Source organism: Fonsecaea erecta, assembly GCF_001651985.1.
Source record: "Fonsecaea erecta strain CBS 125763 chromosome Unknown Scaff9, whole genome shotgun sequence".
Taxonomy (NCBI): Eukaryota; Fungi; Ascomycota; class Eurotiomycetes; order Chaetothyriales; family Herpotrichiellaceae; genus Fonsecaea; species Fonsecaea erecta.
The window spans coordinates 1,397,579-1,417,963 of record NW_017387252.1 but is presented as its reverse complement, the minus strand read 5'-3'; the positions used below and the strand labels follow the sequence as shown (position 1 = coordinate 1,417,963).

The 20,385-nt window shown below is 52.7% G+C and overlaps 7 protein-coding genes across 7 annotated transcripts; 5 read left to right on the top strand and 2 right to left on the bottom strand.

Annotated features, from left to right (window-relative positions):
- Positions 1-491: 491 nt before the first annotated feature.
- On the top strand, positions 492-1,954 carry AYL99_09724 (hypothetical protein; the record flags this gene model as incomplete). Its single annotated transcript, XM_018841231.1, has 3 exons — positions 492-929; positions 988-1,159; positions 1,215-1,954. 3 exons carry the CDS (start codon positions 492-494, stop codon positions 1,952-1,954), a joined length of 1,350 nt encoding a protein of 449 aa, XP_018689912.1.
- A 164-nt stretch (positions 1,955-2,118) lies between these two features.
- Positions 2,119-3,426, top strand: AYL99_09723 (hypothetical protein; the record flags this gene model as incomplete). Its single annotated transcript, XM_018841230.1, has 3 exons — positions 2,119-2,338; positions 2,391-2,666; positions 2,711-3,426. 3 exons carry the CDS (start codon positions 2,119-2,121, stop codon positions 3,424-3,426), a joined length of 1,212 nt encoding a protein of 403 aa, XP_018689911.1.
- A 544-nt stretch (positions 3,427-3,970) lies between these two features.
- Positions 3,971-5,183, top strand: AYL99_09722 (hypothetical protein; the record flags this gene model as incomplete). The annotated part of the gene is made up of 2 exons (XM_018841229.1): positions 3,971-4,256; positions 4,351-5,183. 2 exons carry the CDS (start codon positions 3,971-3,973, stop codon positions 5,181-5,183), a joined length of 1,119 nt encoding a protein of 372 aa, XP_018689910.1.
- Positions 5,184-7,393: 2,210 nt separating this feature from the next.
- AYL99_09721 (hypothetical protein) lies at positions 7,394-10,422 on the top strand (the record flags this gene model as incomplete). The annotated part of the gene is made up of 5 exons (XM_018841228.1): positions 7,394-7,636; positions 7,724-8,169; positions 8,225-9,343; positions 9,396-9,741; positions 9,799-10,422. The coding sequence occupies 5 exons, from the start codon at positions 7,394-7,396 to the stop codon at positions 10,420-10,422; spliced, it is 2,778 nt and encodes a 925-aa protein (XP_018689909.1).
- An 81-nt stretch (positions 10,423-10,503) lies between these two features.
- Positions 10,504-11,343, bottom strand: AYL99_09720 (hypothetical protein; the record flags this gene model as incomplete). Its single annotated transcript, XM_018841227.1, has 1 exon — positions 10,504-11,343. One exon carries the CDS (start codon positions 11,341-11,343, stop codon positions 10,504-10,506), a length of 840 nt encoding a protein of 279 aa, XP_018689908.1.
- A 750-nt stretch (positions 11,344-12,093) lies between these two features.
- AYL99_09719 (hypothetical protein) lies at positions 12,094-15,533 on the top strand (the record flags this gene model as incomplete). The annotated part of the gene is made up of 3 exons (XM_018841226.1): positions 12,094-12,403; positions 12,470-13,235; positions 13,289-15,533. 3 exons carry the CDS (start codon positions 12,094-12,096, stop codon positions 15,531-15,533), a joined length of 3,321 nt encoding a protein of 1,106 aa, XP_018689907.1.
- A 374-nt stretch (positions 15,534-15,907) lies between these two features.
- On the bottom strand, positions 15,908-19,912 carry AYL99_09718 (hypothetical protein; the record flags this gene model as incomplete). Its single annotated transcript, XM_018841225.1, has 1 exon — positions 15,908-19,912. The coding sequence occupies one exon, from the start codon at positions 19,910-19,912 to the stop codon at positions 15,908-15,910; it is 4,005 nt and encodes a 1,334-aa protein (XP_018689906.1).
- Between the last annotated feature and the right edge of the window lie 473 nt (positions 19,913-20,385).

Genomic DNA, 20,385 nt, shown 5'->3' with positions numbered 1-20,385 from the left:
GTAGTGGCGATTTTATTTCATGCTTAGCACCGGTTTCAAGTCATGCTAGTATTTCAGGACTCCATCCCGTGTCCCCCTTTCCGCGAAGTACGCGGTACACTGATCCAAACTTGTGGGCTCAATTGGGATTCAACTCTCACAATCATGTTCACCAGAAACCAATAGTGGGAAGCAGCGATGTCGAACGCGCCAATGACGCCGTCGCGATTCAGTGGATCGCTGACCGCATCCCCCCCGTTCCGAGATACTCCGTCTCGGAATCAAGGGCTTGCAGGTTTCGAGACACCTCACAGAACAGCGATTGGCTGGGTTGGATTCCTCAGACTAAGTCAAGTCCTGGCCTAGTTGGAGAAGACAGCGATCTCGGAGTTTCTCCAACGGCTTGTGTCTTCGTTATAGGTTGGCCTTTCCCAGTCGCGACCACTCTTTCTCCTGATACCATGGTCGCAGTCGTTGACTTTTAGTTGCCTTCACCTCATCTAACTGCCACCATGGCCGCCAGACATTATGCCAGTCGCCTATCACGACAAATAAACTTCAAGTCGCGGTCAGCAGCCCTCCCCTCTCAACCTCGGTTATGGCAACAAGCACCTTTCAACCATGGAAGAAGGCACTTTTCTGCGACTGGGAAATGCAGGATCATGGAGACGAGCTGCTTCACTGAGGAGCAAATGACCGTGCGCGAGGCTATCCAGAAGATCTGTGCTCAATTTCCGAATGAATACTGGCAACAGCATGACCAAACTGAGACCGATCCTAAGGAATTGCATGCTGCTTTGGCAGCTGACGGGTGGCTTGGTATTGCTCTTCCAGAAGAATTCGGAGGCGCAGGGCTGGGCATCTCCGAAGCTACCATGATGATGCAGACAATATCTCAGTCCGGGGCAGGCATGGCGGGTGCTCAGTCTATCCATGGTAACGTCTATGCGGTCAGCCTTTTCTCTTACTCCTACAAGTGGGGACAGTTTGTTGATTACAAGTCTAAAGACGCAACCGCTTGCCAAGTTTGGAAACAAGGAACAACTACATTCTACGATACCGAACATCATCAACGGTAAATGGAGAGTATGCTTCGGTGTGACTGAGCCAAATACCGGGCTGGACACGTTGAGGTTAAAGACCACGGCCACACGGAAAGGTGACAAATACATCATCACTGGTGAGCAGCATCCCAGATGTTTAAGCACAGGGAGAGATACTCATACCGACCGCAGGACAAAAGATCTGGATCACGTGTGCACAGGTCGCTTCGAAGATGATCCTCCTGGCTCGGACAACACCTTTGGAAAACGTTAAGAAGCCGAGCGAAGGGCTATCCATGTTCTGTATCGATATTGACAGATCCAACCCAGCCCTTGAGCTCAAACGAATCAAGAAGATGGGAGGAAGAGCTGTCGATGCCAATGAAGTCTTTTTCGATCACTACGAGATACCGGAGGACACTCTTATTGGAGAAGAGGGGCAAGGGTTCAAGATCATATTGCATGGAATGAACGCTGAAAGATGTCTCTTAGCGGGAGAGGCGCTCGGACTTGGCTATGCAGCGGTTGAGAAGGCTGCGCAGTATGCTAAGGAGAGAGTGGTTTTCGGCAGACCCATTGGAAAGAATCAAGCCATTGCACATCCCCTGGCTGACGCGTACATGAACCTGGAAGCCGCCAAGTTAGCTGCCTACCATGCAGCTCGGTTATACGATCGAAGCAAAATCGATACCACCATCAGCCCTCATGCGGTCGGAGTTGCATGCAACAGTGCGAAATATCTGGCGGCAGAGGCAGCTTTCAAGGCTTGTGAAAGAGCCGTCATGAGCCACGGCGGTATGGGATATGCCATGGAATATGATGTGGAGAGATATTTGAGGGAAATATTTGTCCCCAGGATCGCCCCAATCAGTCGAGAGATGATTCTGAACTTTGTGAGCGAAAAAGTACTGGAGCTGCCTAGGAGTTATTGAAAATGTGTAACAGATAATATATTCTGTATGTCGTGAAACCCTTGGTACTGTGGCGGCGGAGGACAATCGGGTAGAATAGTTTTTAATTTCCCTCTCTTCTTTTCCCCGCACTAAATATTTGTGTCCTGATCCGCTGACAACAACTCTTCGTCCTGTGTGCAATCATGGCGCGGGTAAAAGAACTTGCAGATGACTTTGATGAGCGAGTCAATCCCAATGATGCGCTCAAAAATCCACCTTCAATCGAGGAGTTGTACGATCAGCACATCTCGGCTTCCGATCCTCCACAAAGCCAGATGTCTTCCAAAAGCTTCGAGGAGATCGTGCAGGACATGAGCAAAACCCCACTCTTCATGAACAGTCTTGACGAAGCGACTAACGACGGTACGCCCAAACCCACGGCTGCTCAGGCAATTGGCTGAGCAATGTTGCACAGACGGCGAGAACATAATGCTCGAGGCCATCAAAGCCCTGCAGCACGAGGGCACAAAGGCGGAGGTGGCACGGGGATTCAAAGACCGCGGGAACGAAATGGTCGCAGAGAAGAAATGGAAGGATGCCAAAGAGTTTTACACGAAAGGGATCGCAGTCCTAGCAAACAAGGATGAGGGACAATGGGACAAGGCCGAGGATCAAGCCGCGGAGGAGAAGCTCCGGAACCTGATTAACGAACAATTATACGTCAACCGAGCTCTCTGCAATCTAGAGCTGAGTAGGATTCACCGAATTTCGGCGGAAGGCTTGCTAACGATTCAGAAAACTATCGATCGACCACACTAGACAGTGCAGCTACCCTTCGAATCAACCCCTCAAACATCAAAGCGCATTACAGGTCGGCCTCCGCCTTGCTCGCCCTCGATAAAGTTCTCGAAGCGCTGGATGTCGCATCCCGGGGGTTCAAACTCGATCCGAATAACCTAGTTCTGAAGAGATTGCTGGAACAGATCAGAGGCAGAATGAAAGTAAAAGAGGCACAAGACCGCCGGCGCTTGGCAGAGTTGAGAAGGAAACAACAGGAGAAGAACGCGTTAGAGGCGGCCTTGAAGGCAAGAAAGATCATCGTCCGTGGTTCTAAACAGCCTCCCAACTTGGAAGACGCGACGATTCGGTTGTCGCCAGACCCTCTATCGCCCACCAGTCTGCTTGAATTCCCGGTGATGTTGCTCTATCCGATGCACAACCAGACAGACCTGATCAAAGCATGGGCTGAGAAAGATGCCATCACTCATCATCTGAGCTACATTCTGCCCTTGCCGTGGGACAGTAAGAGCGAATACAAGCTGTCGACAGTAGAGTGTTATATGGACACCATTAATGGCGGGCTGATGAAGGTTGGGAAGAAGCTGACTCTACTGGAAGCGCTCTCCAACGGGAAGACAGAAGTGGTGGATGGGCTGGTCAGGATTTACGTAGTGCCTATGTCATTGGCACCTCAATGGATAGAAGAGATGAAGAAAAAAAGGGGCAAATAGAGGCAATGCAGCATTGATTTGGCAGGAGGATTTCGTTCCATCGTAAGGAAATGACTTCTCCCGCCATCAGCGAAGTGGCCTCCTAAGGGTATCGCATCAAAGCAAAAGACATCAGCCTATGTGGCTACTAATGAGGGCTAGTCCTTTCAACCTCTTCCCAACTCGCTCCCAATTTTCATTAATAACCGGTCACTACGCAAGCCACCTTACCAGATGTCATCGATCTGACCAAGTGTGCATCAGCCTCCCGTTACCAGTCCCTTTCCCTTCGGAGTTCCACTGCCTGATCCCTGTCAAGGCCCCTCTTTGCCACGGACCGAGTGACGCCTGACGCGGGTTTTTAGCTTGTTTTGGCTGGAGATTCTTGGTGTTGTTGGCGGCGACCAGCCGCTACCCACTGCAGCGCCACCCTGCCTTAGTCAAAACGCACACACCGCATCAACCCACGTTTGCTTCAAGGCTACGCTACGCTTCGCATCTTCACGAAATTCATTAGTTAGCCCACGGGCCCAATCAAACGACTGCTAGCACTTCCAGAAAAGCCATGAACAACCCCGCCTTACCCATATACGCTTCCCAGAACCCAGGACCGTACGCTTTCAGCAATTCCCAGCCCAATGTCGGCTACTCCATCCCTCTCGGAACTCCCTTTGACCATGCCCAGACTCCATTTCAGTCGGGCATGATCCCAAACCAGATGCAAAGGCCCTTATCCCACCATCACCAGGCGCAGCAACCTCTATCTCACCAGCTCTACCAACAGCATCCTGCCCAGATTGGCACGGTGCCACGGCCAGATAGTCGATCCAGCTATAGCGGACAGTCCAAAGGTCAGTCAGACTCTTTCTGTGGTCATACACAAAAGCATCACCTACTTGCCGGGGTGAGTTCATGGACTTGACAAAAGTACTCACTTCCAAGCAGGGCATCCCTCCAATGGTCAAAATCCTCTCCCCGTCCCAGTGACCCAAGGTACCAATCCGGCGCCAAGTCCTGCTCAGTTACAGAGTGCCATCACTTCTGCTCAGTCCTTCCCATCTACGTCTGCGCCGGTGCCGCTGGATATGAACATGGCGGGAAATATGACACTTCAAGGGCAGTCTAGTTCCACGTTGGCTCAACAAGCCCAGATACAGAATGCGACACAAGTGGCCCGCGCTGCTCCCCAACAGCAGCAGCAGCAGCAGCAGCAACAGCAACAACAACAACAACAAACAAGCGCTGGTTCGGCGACCTCACCACAATCAGCTGCGAGGGAGCGAGCGCGGGTCGCAGTGTTATTGGAGATTAATACGCAGTTGCTGCAAGAGGTTGTATCATTACAGGCGCAGGGAAAAGCCGGGACCACACCGACTCAGGGACAACAATCACCAACCTCGCCCACCTCGGCAACAGATCCGGCCAACGCGATTACCAACAGCCCAGGAGAGCCGCCAAAATCAGCAGGGGGAACACCTCAATCGAAGCCGCCATCACCTGAGTATGCAGAATGCATGCGACGCTTACAGGCTAATCTGTCCTACTTGGCTGCTATTGCTGATGCAAAAAAGAAGATCAATGGAGCAGTGCCCTCTGGTCCAGCAATAATGATTCCTCCGCCTCACTTCCCGCAGGTAAATGACTTATATAAAAAATTGAATGCCCTCTTCCCGGAAGCAAGCCATTCGGCGATCAACAAAGCAATGGCGCAAGCGGCAGTCCAAAACCAGAGCATGGCTCCAAAACCGCAAACAGCATTCACTCCTGCGCAAGGGTGATTGCGCGCACTTCAACGTGGTCGATTCGATCAGAAGTTGCAGGCTTCGTCCGATGAAGGCGCTGCTGCGTCGTATTGCTTTGCCTGAAGAGTTCTTTTCGCGCTTACCTGTCGCTGAAGGGATAATTCTCGAATCAATCATGGCGAATGCATCTCACGGATAGTAGTTTGGTTCCTGGAAGACACGATAGGATTTGAGGACGGTGGAGTCCTATCATTCGCACCACGGAGTTGTCAAGCTGGCTATATTCAATCCCAGTCTCCAAGTGCCAATTCGCATCGGTCAACGGATGCCCCGACCTCAGTCCCCTTTCGGAGATACCCTGAGGTTTCGGCGCGCGCTTCAGCGGATGATCGCGGCAGCAAAGGATGGAATTCTGGGTCTAGAGCACAAGAATGATCTTGTGGCATCCAGCGCATGCAGTGGATTGGGGAGGAATAGGATGCTATGTAGATTGTACCAGCAAGATCTGGTACCATGTACTGGTTGAATTCAGTATCTGAATGTTTAAAGTTGGGGCCCTAGTGCCAGAATGATCCTGCCTTTGAAGATTTGAAGGCTTGAAATCACCAAGATATTACCCGTGTTGATTAATCTATACGAGCCGGGAAAGGCTGCCTAGGCTCAAGCTGCAGCCAAAGGGCAGGCATAAAGTGCCAGGAGGTATAAAAGCTGCCTGTGATGAATTAGTTTATGTTAATGTGTTTGATACTTCATGGTCAGCAGCCGATGGAAACAAGTCCATCTGAGCACCGAGACGGCCGAACAGCTCGAACTCCATTCTCTTCCCTGGTCTCGGATCCCGAAGTATCTCACCCATAACATCAGAACTAGGCGGGAAGCAGTCTTCGAAGGCTGGTTCTCCGGCACCTATCATATTCGCCAAGACAGCCTATCTGAAGTGCCATCGTAGAAGTGGAATACTTGGTGCATCACGGCGAGTGAAGAGCTCCCGATCAAGCTGCCCACCCTGGACACTTCTTCCCTAGGGCAGAAAGCAATAATCTTGTAGTCATCGTCCGGATTGATGGAGATATCATGTTAATCGAAGAGAGGGTGGACATCGGATCGAAGCAGTAGACCATTCTGTACTGAGTTGATAGGCCCTCCTGCTGCTGGTGTAATTGTGATAGATCGATAGAGGTTCTGATTCTCCCAGTGTTCTTGATGAGCGAGGAAAATATGCTCAGCTTGGAAGCCTCTGAAATACTCGACTCCGTCGTGTGTAGGTACCTAATCTCCAGATACAAGGCATCGGCCATCTCGCGAACGAACGGCATTGTGGAAGGCGGCGAGACGAATTGCAGAGGAATGAAGGGTAGAGCTTCTTCATTATTGATCTCGAAAGGACCTGCTTGTTGTTAGCCATAGAGATACTTTGTCGAGTGATATTGTAAACTACTAGCAGCAACAATGTAGTACTTGTCAGGTTGAAGGTGATCGTCCATTCCTCTCGATCGTTGTTCCCGACTCATTTCGTGAGAAGAAGGTAGATGAAGATATGACAATAACCTCTACCATGGAGTAGAATATGGCATTTGTGACACCGCCTCTGTGGAATAGCTGCCGGTTATCTTAGCTGAATCTTCTAAGTTGTAGATATGAACATTCCGAGCCGCGGAGCGGAGGACGAAAGCCATATATCATCGTTTTGTGGCGATGAAGGGAGGGATGCTTCGGACGGAGAGTCCAAGGTTTTTGAGGCCGATATGGTGGCCGTGTGGGATGAAGAAGTCGCATGGCGAGTGCAGACTTTGTATTCAGCAAGAGCTTACAATTGTGGGAATGAACGCTGAATTGGTGGACAGAGGGAGGTTCGTAATAATGCGGTACCTCTTGTTTGGGCGCCAAGGTATGGGAAATCTGCTCGCTGGATTCGGCGCAAGGTGATGCTGCCCTGTGCTCACCCCCTGCCCGCCCGGACGCACGAGCTGGGGTGAGCCATGGCCCCTGTCTCACCAATGTTTGGGGCTAATGCTTCCAGAGCGTGGGCGCGAGGCTGTGTAGCGCCAACACCATCAGCATGGACCGCGCCTGACGACTGTCGAGCGTCTCTACCGTCGTGAGGTTCTAGATGTTATTGTAGCAAAGCCTGATCCGACACAGCCTCATCTGATGAATGAACAGCACATTTCCGCGGATCGATCGATGTTTCTTCCGGCCAAAGAACGCCAGTGGAACCTTCAGACTCATCACTTGGATGCGCAGCCATGGACGACGACACTGATTCCCAAAGCCTGCTACGATCCGTGCTTGGATTTTTCGCTCGGAAACGACCGCAAAGTTTGGCAAAGCCGGCGTCACTGAGATCACGGAAACGCGAGGCCTGGCTACGGACGGATGCATTTCTGCAGCACGATGATCTTGGCGAAGCTGACCCAGAGAGTGTTGCAAGGACTCTACGCGCATTTGAACACCTTGTTCAAGACGACTCTAATCGAGACATGGATTTCGTAGGTATTTTTGATATACAGCAAACTCCAGTTTTTCGGTCCGTTGGCCGCTCATTTCCTGCCTACTAACGACAATTCGCGGAGCAGAGCTTCCAATTACCCGGATATGAGCAGTATCCAACGCTCCGCCGCATGATCGAGAATCCAAATCGCGATCCGCATGCCGACCAAGGCACTGTCATTCGCGTTGGCAAACGGAGACGAGAATGCGATGACGCCATTCAGGAACTTTTGCATTTGGAACAGAAGAGAAAGAAGCGCCGAGTGCTGCCTAGTGAAGAGCCAACTCAAGGGTCCAATCTCGAAGACCCCGAGGCCGACTTCGCCGTGCTGATGAGGAGATATTTGGTGTCCTTGGATAATGCGTTGCGAAGACACTGGGTTTGCGTTTGCCAGAAGTGCTCAGGGTTGAGCGTGAGACTGTCGCTGCCACAACACAAAAAGGATCTCGACGCTGAGGCGAGTTTCGAAGTATTCTTCGGCGTGCGGTCCGTACCTGCAACTGCATTGCAAGAAGCCAAAATCACGGTCAAGTAGGCTCTCGAAGCTTGGTGTGATAACTTCTATTCACTAACACTGTCGGTGCAGACACCTACACAACAGCAGATTGAGACGCTCATCTGAGCCTATAATTAGCAGCCCACCCGACTTGGCCCACATATGCCAGAGCATCACAGAGTCCCTCGGGCAGCGAAATTGCTTGCATTTCGCTCTCGAGGATGGGATATTTCAGAGGCTTCGCCCGCAACCAAAGACATTTGGTAGTGACCGAATATCTCGGACGGTATCCTTGTCGGCACTGTTCAACCGCCAGCAAGAATTACTTCGTGGTGAATCAGTACTGCCTCTCAAGGGGAAGCGAGTCTTGGCTGTAACACTGGCTTCAGCACTCCTTCCCTTCTTGGAGACACCGTGGCTGCAGTTTTCCTTCAATCACTCAATGATCCAATTTTTTGAGCCACGGCAGGATGGAGAACTCCCCGATATCACGAAACCTTTCCTGGCTCTGGAGCACGTTCCAACCATCTCAGCCCGCAGTACAGAAACCGGAGACATCTCTGGCGCCTCGAAACACATGGTTCATCCCAACGCTAGTGTGCTAGCGCTAGGGATACTCTTGTGCGAACTTCACTATTGCACATCTGTGGAGCTGCTGGCAAAGGACCCGCAAGTTGCCAGGAACGTCAACGATGATTTTTATACCTGTCTCGATAAGCTTGATGCTCTGAAAGACGATGCTTGCATGGATTACTATCTCGCTACAAAGGCATGCCTTACTGGGGAGTATTATCCCCCTGGACAGCAGGCTGACTTCGAGGACGTCAGCGTTCAGCGGCTCTTCTACCAAAACGTCGTCAAACGACTTGAGGCCGTGATATTCAAGGCATGGGGCATTCGAATAGAGGATTTGGGTTCATTCAACACTGAACGGAATGAATCCTGCTGGGGCACTATCGGTCGAGAAGTTGTCCGCCTCCATACAAGCAAGGTCGATTGCTCTAATGCAGACAATCCAGCAAGGGCAAGTCCATTTCGTTCAATTTCTGACACAGCGCCTGTGAACTACGCATCCCTCCACTCAGACATCGTGCTGCGAATGTCGGCACAGCCTTCTTCGGGATCGCAAACCCACGGACACCTCGCCGAGCCTTCAGAGAAGAGCTTGTACTTTTTTGATGCAAGCCACCAGACAGGTCCTGAACAAGAGTGAGGTGTTTCCGATTGGCTATAAGACTTCGTCGTACTAATGACCTACTAGGAATCCACTCTCGGAAAGATGGATGGACAATTTGCTGTCCTCGATCTATCCGTATGTTGACTTTGATTTTGACCTTGCTGAACCGGTGCGAATAGCGATTCTGGACTCTGGACTCGATCCTGAAAACCCATTCCTGATCGAGGACCAACAACTAGCCAATCCACGAATCAAGGAAGCGCGAAGTTTTGTACATGGAACAGGATTGCACGACATTCGAGACGAGATAGGGCACGGCACTCATGCTCTTGGTCTCCTTCTCAAAGTTGCCCCATGCGCTGAAATCTATGTCGCCAGAATTGCGCGACGAGAAACTCTGGATCCCAATACCTATGATGACATTGCAAAGGTAAGGCTGTCTCTATACCAGAGCAGACTTTTTGGACTGGGCTAATGACCTGTGCAGGCCATCGATCACGCAGTTGAACAATGGAAAGTGGACATTATATCAATGTCATTCGGGATTCGTGAATATCACGAGCTCATGAGCACAGCTATATCTAATGCACTGAATAAGCGGACGTTGTTGTTCGCGGCAGCGTCGAATGATGGGGCCAATCTTGGCAGAGCTTTTCCGGCTCAATATCCCAGCGTCTTTTGTATACACTCAACTGATGGAAATGGCAATCCCTCAAATTTCAACCCTACCGCAAGCGAAACGGACGTCAACTTCAGTCTACTTGGGGAGCATGTCTCTTCTCACTGGCCGGCTGGCATAAACGGACACGATCAGACTGTCAAGGCCATGTCAGGAACATCGGTCGCAACACCGATCGCTGCTGGCCTGGCCGCGTCGGTCCTGTCTTTTGTCCGGCAGCAAGACCAGCACATCGCTGTGGAAAGTGAAAGGCTGGGACCGTGGCTGAAAAGGGACAACTCCATGGATGCGGTCTTCAAGAGTATGGTCAGACGGAGGCGCGGGGTCGGTTACGACTACATTACGCCTCATGTGCTCTTCGATAACGGTTCGACAAGGCAGGATGTATACGGGAGACTCAAGGATATCAAAAGGAACATGTACAAATACTAGTAAAAGTCTGGGAATGATTGACTCAACCTCGAATCACACATGGTTCACTGATGTCTATCTCAGTTGTAGTCCAAGATACGATTAGCATGATGACGCGGGAACGCAATAGATGTTGCCGTCCTCGGTCACATCGGGAACAGCCTCAGCAGTCTTGATATCAGCTCCATCCAAGTCTTCAACCAAAACACATTCGTCGTCATCTTTCTTCCCGCCCACGGTCATAAAGGCGCCCTTGTTGTACTCTTCCAGCTTCAGTCTCCGCCCAAACCTGAGCCTCTTCACGCGGAACGCAAACACAAATTCCGACTCGCGATTAGACTTGGTCGCATCATCATTCGTCCTAGTCCAGTGGCCTTTCGGGCCAAAGGTCGTGCCCAGCGCGGTCACGTCGATGCCGAGGTTCCCATTGACCGTCGTGCTCTGTGAAGTCGAGTATTTGATCCTGGCGCCCTTGACGAGCTTCATGCCCGTGACGAGGAAGAGCTCGCTGACGAGGGCAAACCTCTGCCTGGGCTCTCTCAGCCATGCCTGCACGGCCGGTGCCTTGACGGCCTCTTGCACGTATTCCTGGGTCGGCTCGAACGCCAGCGTCGTCAGCGTGTCGAACGCGAACGTATTTGCCGTTTTGTTCGAATGCTCCACGTTCAGCTCGGGACCAAGGGGCAGTCCACCGGTAGCCAGCTGCAGAAACTGTGCAAAGACACCCAACCCGAGCCCTTTCTCCATTGACCAAGTCTTCTTCCAGTCGGTCTCCACGACAGGTGGGAAGGCGTCAGCCACGGCAACAACGCTCGCTCTGTTCAGAGGGTATTGTGGTGCTGACGTAGAGCGGATTATAGACCCTAGACATAGCGGACCCGTTGGTGGTGGATGTATGAAGTCGGATGTCGGACACAGAAAATATGTCTTGGTAAAGGACATGGCTTCAAGAATGAGGCTCAGATACCGGGCATTCCTCGGGACCGAGCGCAACGATTCAAGGAGCAGAAGAAAGTGACTCTGGACTTTGGACACTTGACTTTTGTCAATTGGTACGTGGTGTCATTATCGGCCTAGCGGCCGCAGTAATACGCGCTGCCCCGGGGCCCTACCGGGGGTTAACAAAAACTCAAACGCTGTCAGACACTTTAGCGCCTTGGTATCCACCTACGTACCATTACGGAGTACATGGGCCGTACAGGGCTATAGGCAACACCATGCCCCCACGTTACCACACCGGACACACTGCTACATTCCCTCCCCCTCCGTCTAGGCCATTCAGCGCCCCTGAGTCGAAGCCCCCATGGGCCCTGTCTTCTCCTTTTTTTCCGGCACAACTGGCCAGACCGGCCAAGCTCGCCTGCCAATCAAATCGTGTGTGTTGATCTGGCCAGGTAATACAGCAGCCGCGCGCTGATCGCGAGCAGCCAGCGCGTTTTGTCCTAGGACCTCATAGACCGCTACTTATATCCGGAACGCACGGTGAGAAGGCTGAGGCGGGGCAGGAACCCGTAACTCGGTAGCACACCAAGAGACATGCTGGTTTCACATTGTCTGACCCTTTGGGTTCATGCGACAATTTCATAGCATAAGTCGCGATTTGCTTACCCACGGCTTTTGGAACGTCCTTTCCACGCAGAGACCAGGATCGGCTCCCTGGACTCGCGACCGCCCGTACCGCGCCCTCTCACCATGCAAAGCCTCGAGCGCGAGGGAGACGATTCTATCGAAGATGTCTTCCTCCAAGATGATCCTAGCCCGACCATCGCAGAGCATGCGACACAATGCCAGTCTCTTTTCCAGAAGCACATGGTCATGCCGGCCATCGTGCCAGACCCTACTATCATGGACGACCAGCTTGCACGCTTTGCTCTGTGGGCATCAAACATGGATGTTTACGGGCCGCCCAACGTCTCGCTGGACTACAGACTCCGCTTCAGTCCCACAGCAGTGGATATCATACATCAGCTCCTGGATGTTATTTGCGATACCTTGCATTCTTGTGAGTCCTTTCCGTCCCACGTTCGGATGCAGTGAAGAACAAGGCTAATGGAAGTCTCGACAACAGTGAAGCCAATCGATGACCGACCACCACAAACTTCGAGCAGAAAGAGACAACGCGTGTCAGTATATGGCAATTCGGGAGTCACGAGGAGAGCCGACGAGGAAGCAAGCGATTCAGAGAACGAGGTCGATCCAGCAGAAGAAAACATTTTAAAGATCACCGAGACAATCGGCGGAACAGTGACACGGCTCTTCCGTCTATCCAACGCCGTTCGAAAGTCCGCCAAAGCCAACCGGGCTCGCAAGATTGAGAGGTACAGAGACGACGAAGAGGCAAATAAGGCCATAGACGAGTTGCGGCTCTACACCAAATGCTATATTGAGTGGCGATTCCCAGAAGCGCCGGAGGCGCTCCGTTCGGCATTGATTGAAGCAAATGCGCGGCGACTTCGACGGCTGTATTATCAGCGCTCCCATCGAAGGCGCCTTGATCTGAGTACTCAGCGCCCGGAAATGACTTCGGTCGTGGTTCAACTCCCCAAAATGACGGGGAGTGCGCCGGCTGTACAGTTTGGGCCGAACGCGCTTCCAAAACCAGCGACGACCGACAAAATGCAGGCCCCTTGGCCAGCACCAGCAACGAATGCGACTACTGCTCGACAAACTGCCGTTGCGGCCTTCTACGCCAAATCCACAACTGAGGTTCCCCGGGCTAAATCTGTTCTCGTGAACAACAAGTTGTCGTTCCCTCCCATACCGCCGACGCAACAGTGTCCATACTGTGGCGTCATTGTTGAGTTCAAGAACACTGCAAGGTCATTGCTGTGGCAGTAAGCAGACCATTCCTGTTGTCTGGTGGGAACATGTCGCTAATATGCACCAGAAATCATGTCATTGGAGACCTGGAGCCTTTTATTTGTGTCTTTCCACACTGCCTGGGAGGAGGTCACTACGGGCACGGGACCGGTCCGCTCACATTTGAAACGTCGAAAGCCTGGTCCAGCCACATGCAGACTGCTCACGGCCATGCATGGGAGTGCAGGGCCCCTTCTCACGATCCGATCGTCTTTGACCAAGAGACCCAGTACAAAGAGCATTCCATCAAGGAGCATGGCGTGCCTGAGGCACACGCCGGGACCCTCAGCAACGCCGCACGGAGGCCCGTCGCCGATAAGGTGCTGGAATGTCCATTTGGCGACGATTTTCAACCCACGGGAAAGGTTGAACCCAGCGCTGTCTTCTCGAGTGAAGCTCTCCAGTCACACGTCGCCGGTCATATGAAGGAAATTGCTCTGCTTACACTGCAAAAACTTCCCAGCGATGATGACGAGAACGTGGAGAACATCGATAGCGACCAACCGTTAGAAGATCATGGGCCATCCGGGGCTTTTCGTGCATCCATGTACAGCGTCCTGGACGACGAGGACCTGGATTTCCAAAACGTCGACGCTGAGGCTGCAGAGGGCAATGTGGGACACCGCGAAGAGGACATCAGTGCACAGGTGACAGTGCTCGACCTAGAGGACAAAGACGACCTGGGGATGACGAAGCTTCACCACGCTGTGCAGGCCGGCGATCTGGACTTGGTTAAATCCTTGATACAGAGCGGCGCCAGTGTAAATCTTAGGGACAAAAATGGCCAAACGCCTCTGCATTACGCTGCGGAGAGGGGCTTCATCGAGTGTCTGGAAATCTTGGTCATGCACGGTGCGAATTTACGTATCGTTGACAGGTTTGGATTTTCCCCATTTCTGTGGGCCGTGGTCGCCGGGCAAGAAAGCGCCATTACGGGACTGTTGTTCGTGGACGCTGATGCCGATTCATTCAGCACGGATGGGAAGTCTGCGCTCGCTTGGGCAGCCAGTCTGGGGAGGGCTTCGACTGCTAAAATACTTCTTGAACACCATGCCCGCATATCTGATATCCGGGATCCGCAGCAGACTCTGCCTTTGGAAGAAGCGGCAGCTTCTGGCAATCTTCCCACTGTTCAATTGCTCCTCGAATGTGGCGATGATCCAAACCATCGTAATCGTGATGGTTGGTCCGCGATCCATTGGGCAGCAGAGGAGGGCCATCTGGAGATCGTGCGCATGTTGCTGGACGCCGGGGCCAACCCCGATGCTATCAGCTCTTACGGTACGTCACCATTGCACTGCGCTGCAAATGGAGGGCATGTTTCCATTGTGAGCTTGCTCCTACAGCGAGCCGACCCACTCAAGTCAACATGCCACGGCTGGACTGCACTACACCACGCCGCCTTCATGGGGCACTCCCATGTCGTTCAGCGACTCTTAGAAGACGACCGCGTACGATCCACTGCCTCTCAGCAGGATAACCACGGCTGGTCCGTTCTTCATTTAGCCATCCACAGTCGAGATCTAGCCACCATCTGTATCCTGCTCGACAAATCTGTCATTGCAGAGCCTCAGACCCTATTCGACGAAAGCGGCCTCACTGCAGAAGATTGGCTCGATCGCGGGCTGGCAAGCCATTCCCAGAAAGCCACCGGCAACTTAGCGTTCACCAAGTCGCGCTGTTGCCGGGCCGTTACAGGCCTTCGCCAAGCTGTTACCTCAGGCAACGTCCCCATGATCAAATTCCTGTGCAAATTGGGTCACGACATCAATGGCATGAACTCTGGAAGGAGGACTGCGCTCTACTACGCCGCGAAGAAGCGCATGCTTTCCATCATGGATCTGCTTCTTGACCTGGGTGCGGATCCAAACATCCTCCCCGCGGGGCGGAAGAACTGGGAAGAATTCATTTCGCCTGGTGACGTTTTACTGCGGCTCAACCGAGCAGGATACTTGAAGCGAGATACCGACCATCAGGTGGAGCGCCAGATTCGTCAGGCACTCAGAGTGCAGAACCAGCCGGCTGTGCCAGGTCAACCAGCCTGGTTCGCATCAGACGAGTCGACTTTATCAATGCCGGACCATTCCGTCTCCCCTGGGTCGGAGCGACCGTTCTCACCTGTTGCAGCTTCGTCAACGCCACCTCACCCAGATCATGCAGCCTCAAGTAGACCGACACGCTCGCCGGCGCCTACACACCAAACAAACGACAAGAAGCGCAAGGCAAAATCAGGCCTTACGGGTTGGTGGAAACGGCTCATAAGTGGAAGATAGCGACCTCGATCCCTAAAGGCAAGAGTGAGAAGCGACAAAATGACTGTGGGTTGTACCGGCCTTGAGCTTTGACAACTAGGTTGGGAATCTTACATAACTCTGTCCGACCATAGCAGAGGCTTCGATTCAGTAAATTCGGAACTGCGGATGGGGAGACCTCTGAGTTCCAATAACAGGGAACCAATTCTGGCGATCGTGTCTGTAAATGAAGTTCAAGGGTATATTGAGACGCTTCCCTGTTAATGAACACCCTTCGACTGGAAGCTTTTTCCAAATTAATCCCAAAGCACGTAAAGCACAATTGGAACGCACGCTCAAATTTTCCTCGTGGCTTGGCTCTGCTACTTTTCAGGCAGGAGTGTCACGCAATCCCTTTATGAACCAAGGATGCGATTCATCATATCTCCGACTCCCGGCAAGGACTGTAGATGCTGTTCCACTCTTTGTCTCGGTGCCCCCCCGGGTAGTGTCAAACCATACTGCTTTCCAATGATCAGGCACTCCACAAAAGTCTTGCAAGCCCGCTTCTGTAGCGATCCCGGAGGTTCCTTCGCTATCAACGCCCCTATTCCCTCCGGAACGGCCTCACCAATCAGCCACCGGTGAGGAGTGGCATTCTCCTGGCAGAGTATCAAGCATGCTGCCGAGGGTACGTTGAGAAAGCGGTCCTGTCCCTTCTCATGGGCCTGCTGGGCGAACTGGAAAATAGTGGTCAGAAAGAGACGTAATCTGGCAGAGTCGCGACTTTGACTGATGACGAATAGCTCATTGGCGCACGCCTGATTCGCATCGCCGAACAATCCAACCTCGTAACTGCTGCCGATGTATCCTTGGAAGAACTCCGCAACGACCCGGGAGAAATACTCGATCGGCCCTGGTTCCTGTTTGTTGATCATGGCGAAGTGGCACGTTATGAGTAGGGCCGTCCGAAGTACGTTCTCTTCCCGATTCTCATTTCGAACACAGCCATCGAAGTCGCTCAAAAACTCGCGAATGCCAAAGTGGAAGAACTCCAATGCGTCCCGGTCGCAGGCAATGGCTGCCCAATCTGAAATTGCCGCAGCCGTGACGGCATCCCCTTCTCTCCACCTGTGTCGGACCGCCGTGAGTTTCGTATCCATGCCGGTGAAGACCGTGATGGTCAGCAGTGCCTGAAGATCTCTGGGCGCGACCTTCTGTAATATGTGCGTCGACAGGTCGCCCATGGCCTTCAGCCTCTTCGGATTCCTGGCGACAACCAGTCCCAAGAAGAACACATGGTACAGTTTCGCCCACTCTCGCAGTTCGTCCTTTTTGTTCTCCTGGACGAGCTCCTGCAGGACGGACAGACTGTCCCAACGGTTCAACGCCACAAACTTGAGATAGAGGGACATCAGTTCGAGAACGAGGGGAAAGCGGAGGGAAAGGCCCAGCCCTTTCATGACCAGGTCGACAAATCGCGACGAACGCTTGAAGCGTGCGAGGAAGATCTGCTCCTGGAGCCCAAGTAGCTCTTTCACCCGCTCGTCTACCGGGTCCGTAGGTCCCCTCAGGGAATCAACTCCCAGAAGAGCTGGCAATTTGTCCACGCGCGCTCCGTGCTCAAGTAATTCTTGCGTCATTTCTCTCGAATTCGCCAGAATGGCTCGCACTAATGGCGTGTCCGTGTCGCCATGCTCCCCCTTGGCCTCGAGACGAGCGCCGTATTCGAGCAGCAAAGACAAGACGTCCTTGTGCTGTCCGGTGACCGCAATATGGAGTGCCGTCAACATGCTTCGGTCTTTGAAATTGACGCGCGCACCATGGTCAAGCAGCAGTTCCACCATTTCTCGGTGACCTTGGTTGACAGCCCAGGACAGCGGCGTCCGGCCATAGTTGTCCTTTCGCGAAATGAAACGGGCATGCTTGCTGATCAACCACTTGGCCCAGGATACGTTGCCAAAATATGCCGCGAGATGCAGGATTGTGAAGGAGGGCGGGCTTCCACCGTTCTTCTCCTGCTCCCAGTAGACTTTCCACCATTCGTCCCGGATCGGAGAGTCAACTCGGAAGAATGGGCGGGAGAACTCGGACGGTGCATCGATCACATGAATGGCGTGGTGGAAATGCGCCGGCCAGTATTGGCTAGCATAAGATAAGAAGGGATCGTGGTCAGATATTTCGTGAATCCTTCCGGGATTTCGGTATCCGCGCTCGATGTGTGCTAAACAGGTCTGCATGAGACTCCTATGGGTGTCCTGGCTCATATGGAACATATTGATCCCTTTGATGTTGACTTGATCGCTCTGAAAGAACTCCTTAGCCGATTCATGAATCAGGTTGACGACATCTCCTTCGACCTTCACCAGCAATCCGCCGAGCCTGAGCCGATTCTTGGTCACTTGCGTTGCTGGAAGAGTACCAGCAGTCTTGATCCCTGCGGCCACGGTCAATTCTTCCAGTGTGAGGGGCCGGGCAGCGAGAACGACCCACTGAAGAATGGGAACCAATGCTTTCTTGTCACCGATCTGCTGAAGAAGCCGCTGATAAATCCCACCCAGGCTTTTAGGAACATGGCGGAGAACTTCATCGATTTTGCTCCAACTCCTGCCCTGAAGCTCATTGGCGACGAATCCAACCCACAGAAACGTCCCGTCAGCGCCAGCCAGCAAGGTCTGCTGAACCTGCGCGACCATCTCTTCGGAAAGGTTTTGCTCGGCTGCCAGTTCGGCAACTTTTGCGACGATATATCTCTCGACATCACGCGAAATTCCCGTGTCGGAGTCGTCTAACTGGATCTGCGGATATTGGCCGAGTTTGCTCTCCAAAACAGCCGGCTGAGGTCGGGAGAGGATAATGAGCTTCAGTCGTGGCCTTGTCTTTTCCCCAGACTTCGACAGGTAATTCGTAACGGCATCGAGAAGCTGCTTGAGTGATTCCTTTTCGCATTCATCCAAACCGTCCAGAACACAGACAACCTGGGAAGACGTGCTTTGCTGAAGAAGGGTCAGGAAAACCCTCCATAACGCGACAAAACTGGAAATGGTATATTTGGTTGTTTCCGTCCCATCAAAGGAAATCTTGATATCTTTGGCCAGAAGAGGATAGAGGTCGATCCATTGATGCAGGATGCCTCTCATGATGGTCAATGCGGTGTTCCGATTCTTGTCGCGGTTACTGCAGAAGTAGTAGAGGAGAATATTGTTGGCGGCGTCAACCACTGGCTGAAGCACCTCGGTGATATAAATCGCCAGCATGGTCTTCCCCTTTCCCGGTCCACCTGAGATCCAGAGGAGCGGATGATTCGCATCTGCCAGCCACTCTTGATAATGGGGATGCTGTATGAGCCATTCGCAGGTGCCATCAACCCTACGCCCTTTCAATGCAACGAGGGACTTCCGATCGACCTCGGGTCTTGTCAGAAGCAAAGCGTCAAGAACGGGCGCGGCCTCGGCATACGAGCTTGTGGACAGAGGTATCGTCTTGGACACCGTGGGTATGAAAGAGAGGACCTCTTTTGCATATGCTGCGGCAGCCGCTGCGGCGTAAGCGTGCCAGATCTCTGACCCGTGCGAATCTGCATAGTCGCAAACTCCTCGGATGACCAAGTACTGGGCAGCATCCCTCAGCCCGGTTGCTTCCATCTCGAAACAGAGAATGCCATGTTTTTGTGCGAATTTGTCCCGGGTCGCTCCGTGGCGCGTCAAATGATGGCTGGAGGCAATCAGGCCATAATGAACAATGGGGTCCTGGACCTCCCGAGGCTGCCGGGATCGGATCTTATCTGGGTCGCAATGACTGCATCCGCTGTTTTCGGGTTCGATAGTTGAATGATCATAATTCGGCTCGAACAGGACGTCTTGCTCTGGGCCAGGGTAGGCAAAGGTGACGGGCTCTTTCTGCATGATCTCGGAGATGTACAGTGGCATCTTACTTTCATCAAAAATGGCGGCTGTCTCGGCCTTACCCACTGCTGTGAGAAGTAACGGTGTTGGATGATCTAACGCTCTGCCGCGAAAAAACTGATCTTCCGTTGGCTCCCCGTTCATGTCATACTGGACGACACCCGGCCAGCCAGCTGTCGACTTGCCGACAACAACATCACCAAGACGAATATCCTCCTTCGTATCAGGCACTGCACCCGCAATGCCGACCATAAGAGTGAACCGGACAGATATGTAGCTTGCGTGCAACTGTGTAGCCACGTCGGCCACCGACGTTTTACCACACAGCCTGGAATTCGGATACGCCACAACGACATTGTGGCCTTGAAGGCTCCCCAGAATGTAGTTGTTCTTGTCGTCTGAGTTCCGGTCCAGAGGTAGATTGTCATGGACGCGATCAAGCGCTGCTTTGGCTGCAGCGACCTCTATAGGCAGCGCGCAAACCCACCCGATTGCGTAGTCGTCACGGGACACCATCTCCGGCTTGGGCGCAGGTAAAGAAATGAGAGACTCCAGGAGCGTCGGAATCGACGCGGTGTGTTAGGTATGTCGAAGCTGGACTTTCTGACCAGTCTTTAGACAAGGTCGACTTTCCACACCACAGACAGGCTCTCGATCAGCGTCCTCCTTAGTCTCATCATGGGCGTGTCAGTCGACTTGCTGGTGTCCACCCTCACCTCAGAAACGCAGATAACCTGGAATACAGCCAATCAAAGTCTCAAAAATCCTGGTCTATCCGAAACACGCAAATTGTCTCAGCAGCCGCACCACACATAAAGAGTACTTTTGGAGAACGGCACTAGCACGGACCGAGTAACCGTGGCAGTGCCCGACAGGCTTCATGTCCCGGTGCCCCTGGGCGGCCCCGTTATCGTCGCGAGGACCAATTGCACAATTGGGGGCCGACTACCCTGGCTTGAATAACCTGATGTTATTGGTTCCTGCTTGAT